The sequence below is a fragment of the Somniosus microcephalus genome, chromosome 1 (genome assembly GCF_052327205.1).
Source record: "Somniosus microcephalus isolate GS21.2 chromosome 1, FLI_Smic_1.0, whole genome shotgun sequence".
NCBI lineage: Eukaryota > Metazoa > Chordata > Chondrichthyes > Squaliformes > Somniosidae > Somniosus > Somniosus microcephalus.
Genome location: NC_140987.1, coordinates 223,089,799 through 223,106,252, shown reverse-complemented (window position 1 = coordinate 223,106,252; position 16,454 = coordinate 223,089,799). Strand labels below are relative to the sequence as shown.

Sequence of the window (16,454 nt, the reverse complement as noted above, 5' to 3'; positions counted from 1 at the left end):
GACCCTTGGGGAACACCACCGTCTACCATCCTCCAGTCTGAAAAGCAGCCATTTACCACAGCTCGCTGTTTTCTGCCCTTAAGCCAATTCCTTATCCAAGCTGCCACTGACCCACCTATTCCATGAACCTCAATTTTGTTAATCAGCTTTCTATGTGGTACTTTGTCAAATGCCTTCCTAAAATCCACGTAGACAACCATCCATTGCATTCTCTTCATCAATCCTCTCTATAAATCACTGAAAGCTAGTGGGCAGGTAGAAATAATAATTTAAAGTTGCTAATGGAATACTGGTCTTCAGCCCAAGCGGGCTGAAACACAAAGGGGTGAGCTAATGTAGTTTACTGAATTACGTTAATACAAATAGTTTACTGTAATGAACCAAAACATTTGCCTACTTTCTTGTCAAGTTGTCCAGGCAGGTTTTAATATATGTATTGTAATAATTATTTTGTTCTTCATAAAATTTGGCCTTTGACTTAAGTGCAGTCAATGTCTGCTGTATTTTCAGAAGTTCAGCCTTGCGACGCTGTCGATACCTTCTCTGGTTCCGAATATCCTGAAACACAAAAAGGTCTTTGCAGTTGATGTGAATTGCTCTTCTTAAAAAGAGCTATTCCCTCACTTTAATGTAAATATATCAAAGCGCATTTTAATCGGATCATTTAATACTGCAGAACATTTTCAAATATGGCTCTATTTGGTGGGCAACAAGGTCTTACTACTAAAAGAAATGAGAGAATGTGGAAGTTTCAAACAGTGATCTGCAAGGTGATAGAAAGCAATCCTGCACAGTATTCAGAAAGCCTTGGGCTCAGTACAGGACTTGGCATGCCAAGGATTGAAAGAAACTGCAAATAGATTTAATGAATGCTATCAATATGTTAAGCTATTCTCAGTTAAACAATAGTTGTAATAATCTAAAGAGGCAATATATCTGACATTTCAGAACTTGATTTTAAGAAGCCAATTATGGTTGCAGTGACACATTTGCTTAAATAATGAATCCCAATTAAATACCAAGCTTCTCTTCTGTATACCTTTGCAATATCATTTATTAACTCCTGGTATTTATTTGTCGATGAGACCAGGCCAGCCTGTTCCAGAGTCCGAAGGTTCCTCTGGATTTTCCTTTTTTTCTGTTCAATTGGGAGTTGCCCATCCTCAAGAACAGACTGTTTCATTTTATCAGGAACTTTGGCATCCAGTAGTGCACGCTTTTCAACTATCTTCAAGTGATTGACTTCCTAATAAGTTGTACAAAGAATTAAATCAGTTGACATATGTACAGGACAGTAAAATAATTAACAAGACCAATCACATACATTACTATTCTGGTAAAATCTGCTGTGAAACTAATATGATCAGTGAACCATAATTTAAACCATACAGATTATAGTGCTTTTTCCTCTCTCAAGTTACAATCAAAATCAGAATTGCTCAAATGAAATAAATTTGGCATGCCTCTCAAACACTTGTTCATCTATCAAATAAACAGCTTGCAATTTATATTGCTGCCAGGTCTCTTTTCCCCTCCCAAGGGTTTCCATTCACTCAGCACAGAAACAATCTCCAATTATTTTTTGATACACAACTATAGCAGAGATAAATATCACACTGAACATATTTAGCTTGTTCATTTGCTGCAAATGATCATTTCTCCACAAGAGCAAATTGAAAAATCTTGGGTTAGATCAACAATACCACAGATTCACAACTCTCTAAGTTACCATGGATACCCACTCTCTAAGTTACCATGGATACCAATCAGTCCTATGCCACATTCCTTTATAACTACATCACTACAGAGATACCAGCTAGCTTTTTTTTTAAAGTACAAACAATTCAACACATCACATTAAAGATAAACTGCAGCCATACAATTCTAACAAGTGAGCTGTAGGTTTCCAACATTACTTCCTGTTCATTATGGCTTCCACAGATTTTAAGTGTGACTTGAGCACTAATGGAAGGAAATAAAGAAGCCAGAGAGAAAAATTACACAGCTAGTGAGGTCAAAATAAATCCATTTATTGACTAATTCAATATCCGTTACCTTAAACTGAAGACTGTGGCAGAAGTATGTTATTGTGATGGAAAATAGTCCCTTAATGCACCAACTACAAATGGATAATACCAGATAGAGCAAACATAACACAAATAAAAGTAGAAACACCTACATTAAATTAACAGTTATGGTTGTTATGCGGCATGTATCTCTTACGATTACACAAAACTCATGGCAACAAATTGTAAGAGCTGTTCTCTGTTGTAACAATCTTGCTGCACTTCCAATAAGGAAGCCTCGTTTTCCATCCCATGGACCAGAAACTGTGTCCCTGTGATCTTTTACTGCTGTAGAGACCTCGTACCCTTTAGGAGTCTCGAGCTTAGATCTCTAGTGGCTGCTGTGCTCTATTTGTCCCATTCCGTTTCAGAAGACGTTGGACATGTCTCCATTTCCCCCCTTGTTGTGGACGGCAATCCTGCTACCGTCTGTGGGCAGGCACATGTAAATTACCGGCTAATGAGGGTAATGGTCCCGGCCAGTAGCGCTGTTCCACACTTGGATGCTGGGGCTGCTGTTAGGCCCTGGCATCCGTATGTTTTAGGGAGCCTCGGGTCAAATTGAATGACCTGTGCAAGCAGGAATATTTAAAGACAGAAAAAAAATTGCACAGGCCAGCTGCCTTTTTCTCCCCAGGGCTTGCTGCAACATGTTTCCACTTCCAAACTGGCATAACTCCCTGGTGGGGGCCCGGGAATCCCCCCCCCCCTCCCCTCCATATGATAATGCCACCCCAGGCCAGAACAACAGCTGGGACTGGCAGAAGAATCCACCTGCCTCACTTGACCAGAAAAAAGCCTCAGCCAGTACTTTTAAAGCACCACACTGGAGCTGGGCTCAGATTTCAAATGAACGAACTAGATGTATTTACAGAAATTAAACAAAGACAGACAGAACAGCACACATTTATGTACAATTACATTAGTAATTGGCCTGCTCTTTCAAAGCTACATTCAGCCCTTGACAGCAGTGAACGTTGTCAGAGTCTCTACCAACAGGTTGTAATACGCTCCAGCACTTGTTTTCAGTTTTGTTTCACCCAGGACAACCCCGATTCCCATGATTTCCTGGTTCAGTCTCTCTCTCTCTCTCTCTGCCTCCCCCCTCCCTCCCACCCGCCTGCCCCCCGCCCCCCCCCAAGTTACACTGCCACTATTCTCAAAAGGTTTCAAAGCTCTTTACACAATGAATTACATCCCTGACATTTCAGTCCTGGGTGCCATCCCATTTATTCCACTGTAGAATTAAGATTGTTGATGTTTGAAGAATATGAATAAAATTACCTGCTGTGAGGAGGCTGGTGTGTCCAAGATTTCTGTCAATGTTTCTCCAGGCTGAGTTCTGATCACGTCCACAATCAACTTTTTGGTCCTTTTAAAAACAAAAATTATTTTGTTAGCCGTGGTTAAAGTGGGTCAAGACAGTAGGAATTCTTCCGGTCATAAATTTGGGTTTTACTCAAAACGTTCTTCTTCGATTCAGTGTCTCAGATCATTCCCTGGGACTCAGAATTGTGGCTTTACCTGCCCAATATCTAGATAACGAGTCCAGGGATTGAACAGAAAACTCTAGTTCATGTATTAGTTACATTGCATGATGATCTTTGAATTTGAAAGACTGAGGTTTAAGGCTATAAACTGTCAGAATAATCAACCTGTTAATGGATAAGCAAACAGAAGCAACAACACCCTCCTTGGAAAAATAACAGTCGTGTCTGCTGCTCTTCACTGAAGTGCAAACTGGTACAGACACAGGTCCCTTGAATATTAACCTTTACACGGTGGTTTGTTGCTGACCGGCCTCCATGGGGAGAATTTTAACCCCCCCAAAATGGGTGGGTTTGGGTCAGGTGGGAAGTTAAAATTCGAAAAATTTCAAACCCGAACCCAATCTGCCTCAAATCCGCCCACTTCCAGTTTTAACTGAGGCGGGATGGTGGGCAGGCAACCAACCCGCTCTCAGGAGGCGGATCCCCCATTTGAATAGTTTAATGAGGCTGCGTGCCTCAGATTTTATGTTTGGTCCAGCTTTAACACTGGCCGGCCAGGTTTCCCGGGCCCCTGATCTCTTCCCCCCCGTCCCCACCCCACCCCTGCCGACACCCGACCTCTCCCCAGCCCCCATGGATACCACCACCTTCTTCTCCCCCCCCCCCCCCCCCCCCACGCCCACCGACCCATGATCTCTCCCTCCTCCAGCTGCAGCCATGTGCCGCAGGCCTACCCATCCGGCAGCCCCTCAATCTGGCTGGCTGCAGCTGGGAAATGGATTCCAAAAATTGTAATCAGGTCTTGCCATTGAATTCGGCAGGATCCAAGGGAAACTCGTTCTTCCGGGTTTCCCGACCACTAAACTGCACCCCCTTCCCACTTCCCCTTAAATATTGGGGCACGTATTTCTGATAAAATCAAGTATTCTGTCTGAAGTTAACAAGACAAGTTGAAAAATACTTCCAAAAAAACCAGGACAAATTATATTTAGCTTGTTTCAAACTCAAAATGCTGCCAGTCAAACATATATAAAAATAAAACCCACAAGATGCTTCTTTTTGTATTGAATGGCTTGGTGCCTCCCTTCTTATCCAGATATAACATCTATATTCTGGAAATACTGCATCAAAACAAGCTGGGTCATGTTCTCTGAGTGAACCCCATAAGTACTGTGACAGATAAAAAAAGCCAAAAACCATAAAACAGTACTTCATTTTTTTCATATTTATCAGATTTTATCTTCAATTTTTTAATGTACATCTTACTTTAATACGCCCCTAGAGTGGATATTAAACACACATGATCACCTGAAACATAAATCAAAACTCACGTCTAACTTTAAACAAAAAAACGCAGATGTTGGAAACCTGAAACAAAAACAGAAAATACTGGAAACATGCAGGTCAGTCAGCATCTGTGGAGAGATCAGATGTGTAGACCCTTTGCCAGTTCTGATGAAGCATGCACACCTGAAATGTTAATTCATTTGTTCTCTCTGCAGATGCTGATGGTCCCAGCATTTTCTGTTGTTATTTCATGTATAACATTGTTATTTATGAGAAATGTTTAGTTTAATCACCATTAGATTGCATTTTTTTCCCTTTTCCTTTTTTTCCCTCTCACATGGCAGCTGTTTATGATTCTCACCTCATCTAGTCATCTTTTGGTTCCTAACTTGTCCCATTACCATCTCCTTTTGCCTTGTACCATCAACCCTTTTGTCTTTTAATCTCTCCTGCCTTCCAGCCTATCACAGACCTTCCCTTTTGTTCTTTCCTCCCCTCCCCCCTTTCCCTGCCTCTGCACCTGCTTAAAAACCTGTTACATCGCAAACTTTTTCCAGTTCTGACGAAGGGTCATCGACCTGAAATGTTACCTCTTTTTCTCTCTCTACATATGCTGCCTGACCTGCTGAGTATTTCCAGCATTTTCTGTTTTTATACTGGATTGCAGGTACCTGTTTCTTTAAGAATCTTTTATATTTTCTACTACTGGCTAAAGCATCTGACATAATGAAGCAGAATTAAACCAGCCATTAATAATGGGTTTTATAAGCTTCAGTTGATCACATTCTTACCAATAATACATTATTTGTTCCCTGATTTATGTATTGTCTTATTGCTACCACATTACATTAAAATGCTGTCCTACACAATTGTTAAATTCCTGGTTTTACCATATGATGCATGGTTTTTAATTCAGTATACATTTTACAAATCCGAACAATGAACCCATTGGAAAAAAATGCCCGCCATTCCTAGCATACTAAAATTTCAACTTCTACTAACATCTGCAAAATGCATTTGAATAAATTACAGTAGCAAAGGGTGTTAAAATATATAAAGCCAAAAATATTGCCACATGGTCAGATTTTTGATTGTGTTGTAAAATGTGATGGCCAGCTAGCCAATTTGTATGCTGCTATGGAGTCATTCTTGTTCTTATGTTTATTCAGCTTTTTTGGTGGGAACCAGCTGTTTTTCCCAAAACAGGCAAGGTAATATTATGCACTTGGAATAGCTAGCATTTTCATTGCTTTTGTTTATTGAGCAGATACTGTGCAATACAGTACAAACACCAAAGTGCAGCTACAGAATACAAGAAAGGCCTATTAGAATATTCCAGTGCTCAACCAAAACACACTCAGAAGTGAGACAGAATTCTTACAAGTAAACAAAAGCAAAGTACTGCAGATGCTGGAAATCTGAAATAGGAACAGAAAATACTGGAAATACTCAGCAGGTCAGGCAGCATCTGTGGAGACACCCGAAACGTTAACTCTGTTTCTCTCTCCACAGATGCTGCCTGACCTGCTGAGTGTTTCCAGTTTCTATTTCTTACAAGTAGAATTTGCTCACTGGCCTAGTGACTGTTTTAATTTCACAAACCACTAAACTTCACATACCCAGAGTATTATTCACTCAGTAATGTACATGCACATGAATGCCTCTGATAGTCTCAATTTTTATGTTAGAGGTATCTTTTCCCCTCAAATTCTTAGACTACTTTGAAGATTGTAGACTTGTGTCATATAACAGAATACATATGTAATGCTCCCTTACCAACAGGTAAATTCTGTCCAAATCTGTGCCCTCTCCACCTCCTCTCCCAAAAAATCACATCCAAGATTCATCCCACCAGAACAAAAGCATCAAACAAACTAGTTTCCATTTCCTTCATAGATTAGAAGTGTGATAAAAGGTAAATTAACTTTCTTAGAAACTAATAGTTAAACACTTCTCAGCTCGATTTTCTTTTACCAACAAGTCATTTTACTAACAAATTATTTGAAGGAACACTCCTCTTCCAGCTACACCATTTTTCAAAGATAGCCAGTGTCTTTATTTGTTACTTCTGCAAACTGTATTCGAGTTTTGCCACACCAATCCATGCAAGTCTTAGAGAACAGTATTTATGGTGCTGCAGGACTTCCAGTGAAAGTACAGCTTGTACAATAAAAGCTTCTGCTTTTCTCAGTGTTGGAAAGTGGAATGGCATGTTGTTCGTAAAGCCTTTCTTAGAACTTGCCGAGTAAACACTTGTATTCGGCATTTTCACAGGAAACTTTCCAAAGAATGCATTTCTGTACCAGTGAAAAAGTTTGAAATGTATTCTTGGAAACTTTTCAAAAGGAAACTTATTTGGAATGTACCCCGGTAAAACTAATCAAGTTTATTAATGATTCTTGGGGGGGGGGGGGGGGGGGGGGGGGCGCGGGGGGAAACGTAAAGGCATTTTTACATTACGAGTATAACTAACTATAGGCCTGTGGTATTTCTACCACTGACTGCATTCCTAAGTGTAAACTGTGAGACCTGCAGTGAAGAAAGTGGGGATATGAGTTTGCCATTGGGCTAAGTTGTTCTGTTCTAAGAAAGCAAATATCAATCCCGTACATTTGTCACGCCGAGAGATATCAGATGCTGTTAGATCCGTTAGAACCACACGGATGCCGTAACTTAACAATAAACAGGTATTTACTGGAGGAGGGTAGTTTCAAGACTGGGGGTACAGAGGCATGCGCAAAGCTTATATACAGGTGTGGTCACTGCCGGTACTACAGTATACAGGAGCTGTAAAAGTAGTTCTGTCTTAAAAGGCACATGCACTACAATTCCTCCCCTTTTAGATTAGTAGTACCCCTAATATTCATTTAACAATTAACATTTTAACATGTACATTAAACAACAATAGTCCATTTATAGATTCAGTCTTTGGGGCGGCTTCCTGACCTTTTCGGGATAGCGCCTTTCCTGAGGTTCTTGTTCTTGGTGCAGAGGCAATTCTGACCCCTTTTCATCGGGCAGTTCATCGGGTTCCACTGCTACTGGTTCGGAGGTAGATGCTACCGGTATGTCGGGTTCATCCCCAGGTACTCGAGACATGGGGTTGACGCGTTCCTGTGACGCTAAGATCTGATCGACGTGGCGTCTCACAATGTTCTCCCCGACATCCACTGTGTACATTAATGGCCCCTGCCTTGTGCATATCGTTCCGGGTTGCCATTTCTCTGTTCGATAGTCACGGGCCAAGACTGGTTGTCCTACATTGAAGCTCCTTGTCGGCTTCTCATTGAGGTGCTGGAATTGTTTGTCCTCAACATTTCTTCGCACATTTGGTCTGAGCAAGTCCAGACGAGATCTCAACCTTCGGTTGAAGAACATCATGGCCGGGGTCTGGTTTGTAACTGCGTGTCGCGTTTTGGTAGGCTAATAAGAAATTGTCCATCTTATGCTGTAGTGGAATTTCATCGTCGCACATGGCCTTTATCGCCTTCTTAAAGGTTTGTACGAACCTCTCAGCCAATCCATTTGTGGCTGGATGATATGGGGCGGATGTGTAATGCCTGACCCCATTCCTTCTTATAAACTTTTGAAACTCTTCGGACACAAACTGTGGTCCATTATCAGAGCAAATCTGCTCTGGCAAACCGTTTCTGGCAAATATGGTCCATAGGACTGCAATCGTTTTCTCTGTAGTGGTTGAAGACATTATCACAGTAGGCAGTGGCAGGCGCGATAGCCCATCAGTGTTCCCATGCTGTTTCGTGCCTTTACATTCTATTTCATATTTATTCGCCCTAGAAACAGGGACCATCTTTGTAACCGTTGTGCAGTCATCACTGGAACGCCCTTCTTAGGATTAAAGATGGAGACAAGTGGTTGGTGGTCAGTCAGCAAGGTGAACTTCTGCCCATGCAGATAGTGGTTGAATTTTTTTACTCCCCATACTAGGCCGAGGGCCTCCCTGTCAATCTGGGCGTAGTTGCGCTCGGCTGAGGTTAGTGACCGAGACGCAAAGGCTACTGGCCTCTCCAACCTGTCTGGGAATTTGTGCGACAGCACCGCTCCAATACCATAGGGTGATGCATCACATGCCAAACAAATTTGGTAGTGCTGAGTTGAAATGGGCCAACACCTCTTTTGATGTGATCAATTCATTACACTTCTGGAAAGCTCGTCTACGTTCGTCATCCCACTTCCATGGTACCCCTGTTTGCAGTAGGGTGTTCAGTGGGTGTAATACCGTGGACAAATTTGGTAAGAACTTGTGGTAGTAGTTTACCAGCCTGAGGAACGACCTCAGTTGTGACACATTTTCCGGTGCTGGAGCCTTGACTACTGCCTCAATCTTCTCAGGGGACTTATGTAACCCCTCTTCATCGATGACGTGGTCACAATACGAGATCTGTTTCTGGAAAAACTCGCACTTGTGGCGATTAGCTCGTAGCCCATACTCCTTTAATCTGGTGGGCACCTTCTCCAAGTTGGCGAGGTGATCACTGTCATTTTCGCCCGTGACCAAGATGTCGTCCAAATAACACTGGGTCCCTGGAATCCCTTGCAGGACCTGATCCATTGCCCTTTGCCAGATAGCCGGAGCCGAGGCTACTCCGAACATCAGCCGGTTGTATTGATAGCGACCTTTGAGTGTTAATCGTAAGGTATTGTTTCGAAGCTTCTTCTACCTCCATTTGCAAGTACGCCTGGGCTAGATCAATTTTGGTGAAGCGTTTACCTCCAGATAGCGAGGCGAAAATATCCTCAATTCGTGGAAGCGGATATTGTACCGTGTGAAGGGCTGGGTTCACTGACACCTTAAAATCCCCACAGATGCAGACCTTCTTTGGTTCCCCAGGCGTATTACTCAACGACCTCTTCATTACAGGAACGATGGGTGTAGCCCACTCGCTCCAGTCCACTTTGGACAGTACTCCTGAACGTTCCAACCCTTCCAGCTCTGCTTCAACAGCTGGTCTGATCGCATAAGGCACTGGTCTGGCCTTCAGAAACTTTGGGCTTGCATTTTCCTCTATTTTAATCGTTGCTGTTATGCCTTAGTGTTCATAGTCCCTCCTGGAACACTTCTTTTGCGTCGGTTAGCATTTTTGACAGTCATCCAAGTGTGACGTCGTCATCCTTTTTGGCCTCAACCTTCAGTGCCTGTATGGAATGCCAATCTAATTGTATCTTCCGGATCCATTCACGTCCTAGCAGTGGTGGTCCTCCATCTGGCAATACATATATATCCATTTTAGGTATTTCCTGGCCTTTGTATATCACTTTCACCCTTATTTTTCCTTTGGGGTAGACTTTTTGCCCCGTATACGTCTTCAAGACAATCTCTGTAGCTTTCAAGGGTATATATGTGAAAATAGCCGCTTGTAGTCCCTTTGGTTTATGACTGTTAGGGCTGATCCTGTGTCCAATTCCATTTTCACTTGGACTCCGTCTATCTTGAGTGTAACCCAGATAGTCTGGTGATCCTCCATTTCGGTTACCTTATGTAGTTTCAGACAACCCAGCTCCTTGCTTCCGGAGTCTGTCACTTTTCTGTTCGTCTGAACCACTGTCCATCACCTGGTGTACCTTTTTGTACTTCTCCTGTGGAGATTTCTTACTGTTGGTTTTCTTCCCAGACCTGCAGACTCTTGCTATGTGTCCTGCTTTTCCACACTGTCTGCACACTTGGTCCTTGAACCAACAATCCTTCTGGTCATGTGCTGTTCTGCCGCAGCGATAGCACTTCCCTGTTCCATAGGACATTTCATTGGTGCCATATACTTGCGGTCTCCGTTGTATCTCTGCAGCGCCCCTTGCGGCTGCTTCGTGTGATACTGCCATACTGAAAGCCTTGTCCAGCGTAAGATCCTTTTCTGATAGAAGCCGTTTCTGGGTTCCTTCACTTTGTAGCCCACACACAAACTTGTCCCTTAACGTATCTGACAGTCCCGCTCCAAACTGGCAGTGTTTTGATAGCTTGCGCAGTTCCGTTAGGTACCGAGCATTGCTTTCGTCTTTGCGTTGGTTCCTTTTATGGACCTTAAATCTTTCTGCTATCAACAGCGGTGTGGGGTTTAAGTGGTCCTGTAGGATTTCTACTATGCTTTCGAAATTCTTGTTCACCGGCTTCTCTGGGGTTATTAGATTTCGCAGTAACCCATAAGTTTTTGCACCCATGGAATTTAACAGAACCAGTGCTTTGCTAGCATCTGGCACTTCATTCACCCTGCAGTACACCTCAATACGTTCCACATATGTCGCCCAATCTTCGACTTTATTGTCGAACGTAGAGATACTGCCACTCTTCGGCATCCCTGGGTGTGATTTAACTGTCAAAAATGGCGTCTCCCACGCTTCCCCTTCTTCTCCGCTGGCACAAAATGGCATCTCCCGCGCTTTCCTTCCTTCCCGCGCTCGCCCCCCTTCTCCGCTGCGGCTTCTAAAAATGGCGTCTCCCGCGCTCTCCCTTCTTCTCCCCGCGGACCCTGTTCAGCCCGTGAGCCCTGGCTGTGCGCTGCGCGTTCTTCTTTTTATTTATTTTTCTCGACGCCGCTCAGTCTTGAACTCGTGTCTCTGTCTCTCTCGGTCTCGTTTGTTTTTTTTCTCGACGCCGCTCGGTTTTAAACCCCCGGCTGCACCCTGTGCGCTTCACCCTCCGTCTTACCCCGTCGACGCTGCTCGGCTTTCTCTCCGCCGTCGGTCGGCTCCAGCCGCCGCTGCTGCCCGGGAAGGGTCTGCGCTGGACCTGTCGTCAGTCTCTTGCTGATCGTCATGGCTGGGGAACCAAGCCCAGCTCTCCACAGCCTCCCCTGCGATGTTCACTCTCCGCCTGACGACTGGGCGGTTTCTTGTGGTCGACACCCGTGTTCCTGGCCTCGTCTATTTTTTTATTTTTTTTTAGTTGCAAGTAGATTCGAATCAACACTCGTCGCCACTGTTAGATCCGTGATTCTGAGGGTATGCTGTTATTCAATAACCACACGGATGTTGTAACTTAACAATAAACAGGTATTTACTGGAGGAGGGTAGTCTCAAGACTGGGGGTACAGAGGCATGCGCAAAACTTATATACAGGTGTGGTCACTGCCGGTACTACAGTATACAAGAGCTGTAAAAGTAGTTCTGTCTTAAAGGCACATACACTACAGATGCCAATGTAAAGCAGCACAGAAAGGTCACCTCTTCAACCAGGAACAAAAAAAAATACAGTAAGTGTAAATACTCATTAAAACTGACACAAAAACCAGAAGCCATGTATACAGGCAAAGTTTCTTTCCACCAGAATTCATCAGTCTCTCGCATTGCTTGGAAATACACATTTGCAGTAGAAGCAAGCTTTTACTGAACATTAGTACAATAGCAAAATACTGCAGATGCTGGAAATCCGAAATAACAGAAAATGCTGGAAAAACTCAGCAGGCCAGGCAACATCCGTGGAGAGAAATTAGAGTCGACGTTTCGGGTCGAAACCCTTCTTCAAAACTGGAAAGGAAAAGAAATAGATCGAAAGGAGGGCTGGGGAGGGAACAAAAGAAGTGAATAGACATTAAGAGGTATTCAAAACGAGACGAGATGGTGATAGGACTAGTAAAGAGACAAAAGACGGCTCAGATTAGGTGTGAAATGTACTGGCAGAATGAGAGACAGCTGCCATGTAAAAAGAGGGGGGGGGGGGGGGAAACCCAAAACAAAGGGGTGGGGGGAAAAAAAAGTAAAAATGTAATAGGGGCCGAGGTTATGATCTGAAATTGTTGAACTTGATATGGAGTCCGGAAGGCTGCAAAGTGCCTAATCAGAAGACGAGGTGCTGTTCCTCGAGTTTACGTTGAGCTTCCGTGGAACAATGCAAGAGGCCAAGGACGGTGAGGTCCAAGTGGGAATGGAGCGTTGAATTAAAATGACAGGCGACCGGAAGCTCGGGGTCACCCTTACGGACTGAACGGAGGTGTTCCGCATAGCGGTCACCCAATCTGCGTTTGGTCTCCCCAATGTAGAGGAGACCGCAGCGTGAGCAGCGAATACAGTATACTAGATTGCAAGAAGTACAAGTAAATCGCTGTTTCACCTGGAAGGGGTGTTTGGGGCCCTGGACAGTGGGAAGGGGGGAGGTATAGGGGCAGGTGTTACATCTCCTGTGCTTGCACGGGAAGGTGCCAGGCGAAGGGGAAGGGGTGCTGGGGGTGATAGAGGAGTGGACTAGGGTGTCTCGGAGGGAGCAGTCACTACGGAATGCTGAAAGGGGAGGGGAAGATGCGTTTGGTGGTGGGATCATTTTGGAGGTAGCGGAAATGGCGGAGGATGATCTGTTGAATGTGGAGGCTGGTGGGGTGAAAGGTGAGGACAAGGGGAACCCTATCGTGGTTCCGGGAGGGAGGGGCAGGGGTGAGGGTGAACGCTTTAAAAAAATCTTAAAATGACTTTACCTGGTAGCATATATTTGAAATTAGTGTTGGTTTTCAACCCTGTGATGACCCATCATTTCACATGAAATCTCACAGCTGCAAACTCACTATTTACAACAGTTACATACATGTAAGGGAACAGCTCCTTAAATAAACACAGATCAGCATTTCCTGCAAAATGGGCATGACTGGTTTGGAAGATCTGTTGTAAACTGAACGCTCTCATACCAGGCAAAATATTTTAAATGGTTGTGTCATTAATTTGGAAAGAATGCAAGAAAGAAAAAATATTTTGAAAGTAATCCTCACAATGTCTTGCTCCTTTGAAGAGGGAATTAAGATTCCTTCATAAGGCTTGCTTCAGACATCTTGGGGTGGGGAGATGCTGTTGAAGTACGCTTGGAGTTGCTACTGTGCATACTGTAGACAGTACATACTGGGGGGAGGGGGTCAATATCATGATCAGCAGTAGCAATTGGACCTTGTTCTGGATGGTGTGGAGCTTCCAAAATTATTTCCTACCGGACAGTCATGACCTCAATAGGATTGGAGTCACAGCACTCTGAGGAATACTTGATCATCATGTATTAGTAAATGGACAATGGGAAAAGACAGGATTGGGTTCAACTGGGATGTCCCCTGCAGTTTAACAGTCTATGGAGATTCATTGTAGAGGCTTACATATGAAAAACAGAGAGGTATTGGAAGATGTCTGGAACCATAACCAACAATGAGTTAACACCTACAGGAGGGGGCTGGAGGAAACTGGGCAGAAAAATGTCTTTGAGCAAAATACTAGAGTGCTATCACCCACAGAACTCTAGCAAGAGAGAAGGGTAGTATAGGAAATAAGAGTGAAAAAAAGTCCATCGTAATAGCACCAGAGATAAACTTTTTAGTCTACATTCTTCTCTTTAGTCTCTTCTTTATATCCCTTCATTTTCTAAGTATTTCCTTTTTTGATCAGAGCCTACTGGCAACTCCAGTTCTACAAAGTTCAAGCACTTGCCAGATTTTACCCTGATTTAACAAAAAGCACACGCATGCACATAATACAGGCTACAGGTAAGACTTGGTCTGTATTCTGCACATGGTGTGCCTATGTGGAACAACTGCAGCTACAAACTTATGGAGCTGTGGGACTGTGCTAAGCACTACAGCTGGAAAGCATTAATATTATCAGTACATAGCATGTTGTTCAAGGATATTATGCTCTTGTGAAGCTAGGTCACACTGACTCATACATACCTACGAGTGAGGTGATGATTTGTCTGGCAGATACAGGCTGCTCACCAGTGTTTAATTGCAACTGATTTCAACTTTAAAAATAGAAACTCATTTAAACATCTGCACTCGGCAATTGAAAACAAAAAATGACCACCGGTTCTATTTCACCTCATGAAGTGAAGTGTCGACCGTGCTATAAAAATACTTGAAGTATGAACGAATAACTTCTGGAAAGCATTAAAAAAAAAACCACATACATTTATACAACATTCTCACGAGAAAAATCCTTGGAGGAAAATAGTATTGAATAAGTTATACGCCTTTTCCAAAATATACAGAAGAGTTCTTCATGTATTGGGTCATTCTTGTCCAATCTAAATCTATTTCACACTGCCAGTAAAACATCTATTAGCAAGCAGCTATTGATACAATGCACAATTTGGTTTGCTTACGACAATGAATCCTTGCGATTTTCACCAGAACATTATAGGGGTGCTTCAATTGATCGTTGCACCGCTGGGCATAAAAAGGGGGGGGGGGAGAAATCAGCTCAGGTTCCCGCTCCTGATCACTATCCAATGGAAAGTAAGCTTGCGTCGATGTAAATTGAGGACAGAATCCAGCTGCAATGCTTCAGGAGTTGAATACCCTGCTGCTATCTAACAGATTGGACACGCGTGCGCGCGCGCGCACACTCAATGTACATATATTGTAAATGCACCTGAAAAGAAAAAAGACAGGCTAACATTTTGAGTCGGGACTCTGTCAGAATTGTTCCTCTCCTTCAACAGTTTCGGTTTTATTTCATTCCCTAAGATTTGTCAACCTAAAAAAAAGTTAAAAAAAATAAAGTACAGCAGTTGATTGTATGAATTTTTTTTTTTTTTTTTTTAAAACCTTGCAGGGAGGTTTGCTAGTGCTGTTGGGGGGGGGGGGGGGGGTGGTTTAAACTGCCTTGGCAGGGGGATGGGATACGGAGTGGAGCTATAGTAGGGAGTGATGCACAGCCAAATATAGAGGAAAAAACAAGTCACCCTGGAAGGCAGAGCAAATATGTAACGGCACAAGGGAGTATGGCAAGGCTGGATGGCATTTATTTTAATGCAAGGAGTCTTGCGAGTAAGGCAGATGAATTGAAGGTGTTGATGAACACATGGGAGTATGATATTGTTGCTATCACAGAGACATAGTTGAGGGAGGGGCAGGACTGGCAGCTCAATATTCTGGGATATAGAATCTTCAGGCGAGACAGAGGGGGGTGTAAAAGAGGAGGGGGTGTCACAATATTAATCAAGGAGTCAATTACTTAAAAATTACAAGAACTTAAAAACAAAAAGGGGGCAAGCACTTTGCTGGGAGTGTACTATAGGCCCCCAAACAGTCAGGGGGGAGATAGAGGCACAGATATGTCGGCGAATCTCAGAAGTGTAGAAATAATAGGGTAATAATAGTAGGGGATTTCAACTTCCCCAATATTAACTGGGATAGTCAGTGTGAAAGGCTTAGAGGGTGCGGAATTCTTAAAGTGCATCCAGGAGAGCTTTTTAAGCCAGCATGTAGAAAGTCCTACAAGAGAGGGGGTGGTACTAGACCTAATCCTAGGAAATGTAGCCGGGCAAGTGGTAGAAGTGTCAGTAGGAGAGCATTTTGGTGACAGTGACCATAATTCGGTAAGATTTAAGGTGGTCATGGAAAAGGACAAAGATGAACCGGAAATAAAGGTTCTAAATTGGGGGAAGGCCGATTTTAATATGATAAAGCAGGATCTGGCCAAAGTGGACCGGGATCAGCTATTTGTAGGAAAATCCACATCAGAGCAGTGGGAGTCATTCAGAAAGAAAATAGAGAGTACAACGCCAACATGTTCCCGTAAAGGTCAAGGGTGGGACCAACAAGCCCAGGGAACCCTGGATGTCAAGGGATATACAAGAATAGATTAGGAAAAAAAGGGAGGCTTTTGGCAGATATTAAGGACTAAAAACAGT

The 16,454-nt window shown here is 43.3% G+C and overlaps 1 protein-coding gene across 4 annotated transcripts in view; it reads right to left on the bottom strand.

The window, feature by feature from the left end:
* Positions 1-16,454, bottom strand: part of iqgap2 (IQ motif containing GTPase activating protein 2) — a 385,400-nt gene that overhangs the window by 8,745 nt on the left and 360,201 nt on the right. For all 4 annotated transcript variants that reach the window (XM_085990677.1, XM_085990687.1, XM_085990695.1 and 1 more), the window contains 3 exons: positions 3,351-3,438; positions 1,040-1,246; positions 398-558 (listed from right to left, as the gene is read on the bottom strand). In XM_085990677.1, the coding sequence (XP_085846803.1) occupies positions 398-558; positions 1,040-1,246; positions 3,351-3,438 (456 nt within the window). The remainder of the gene's footprint in view (positions 1-397; positions 559-1,039; positions 1,247-3,350; positions 3,439-16,454) is intronic.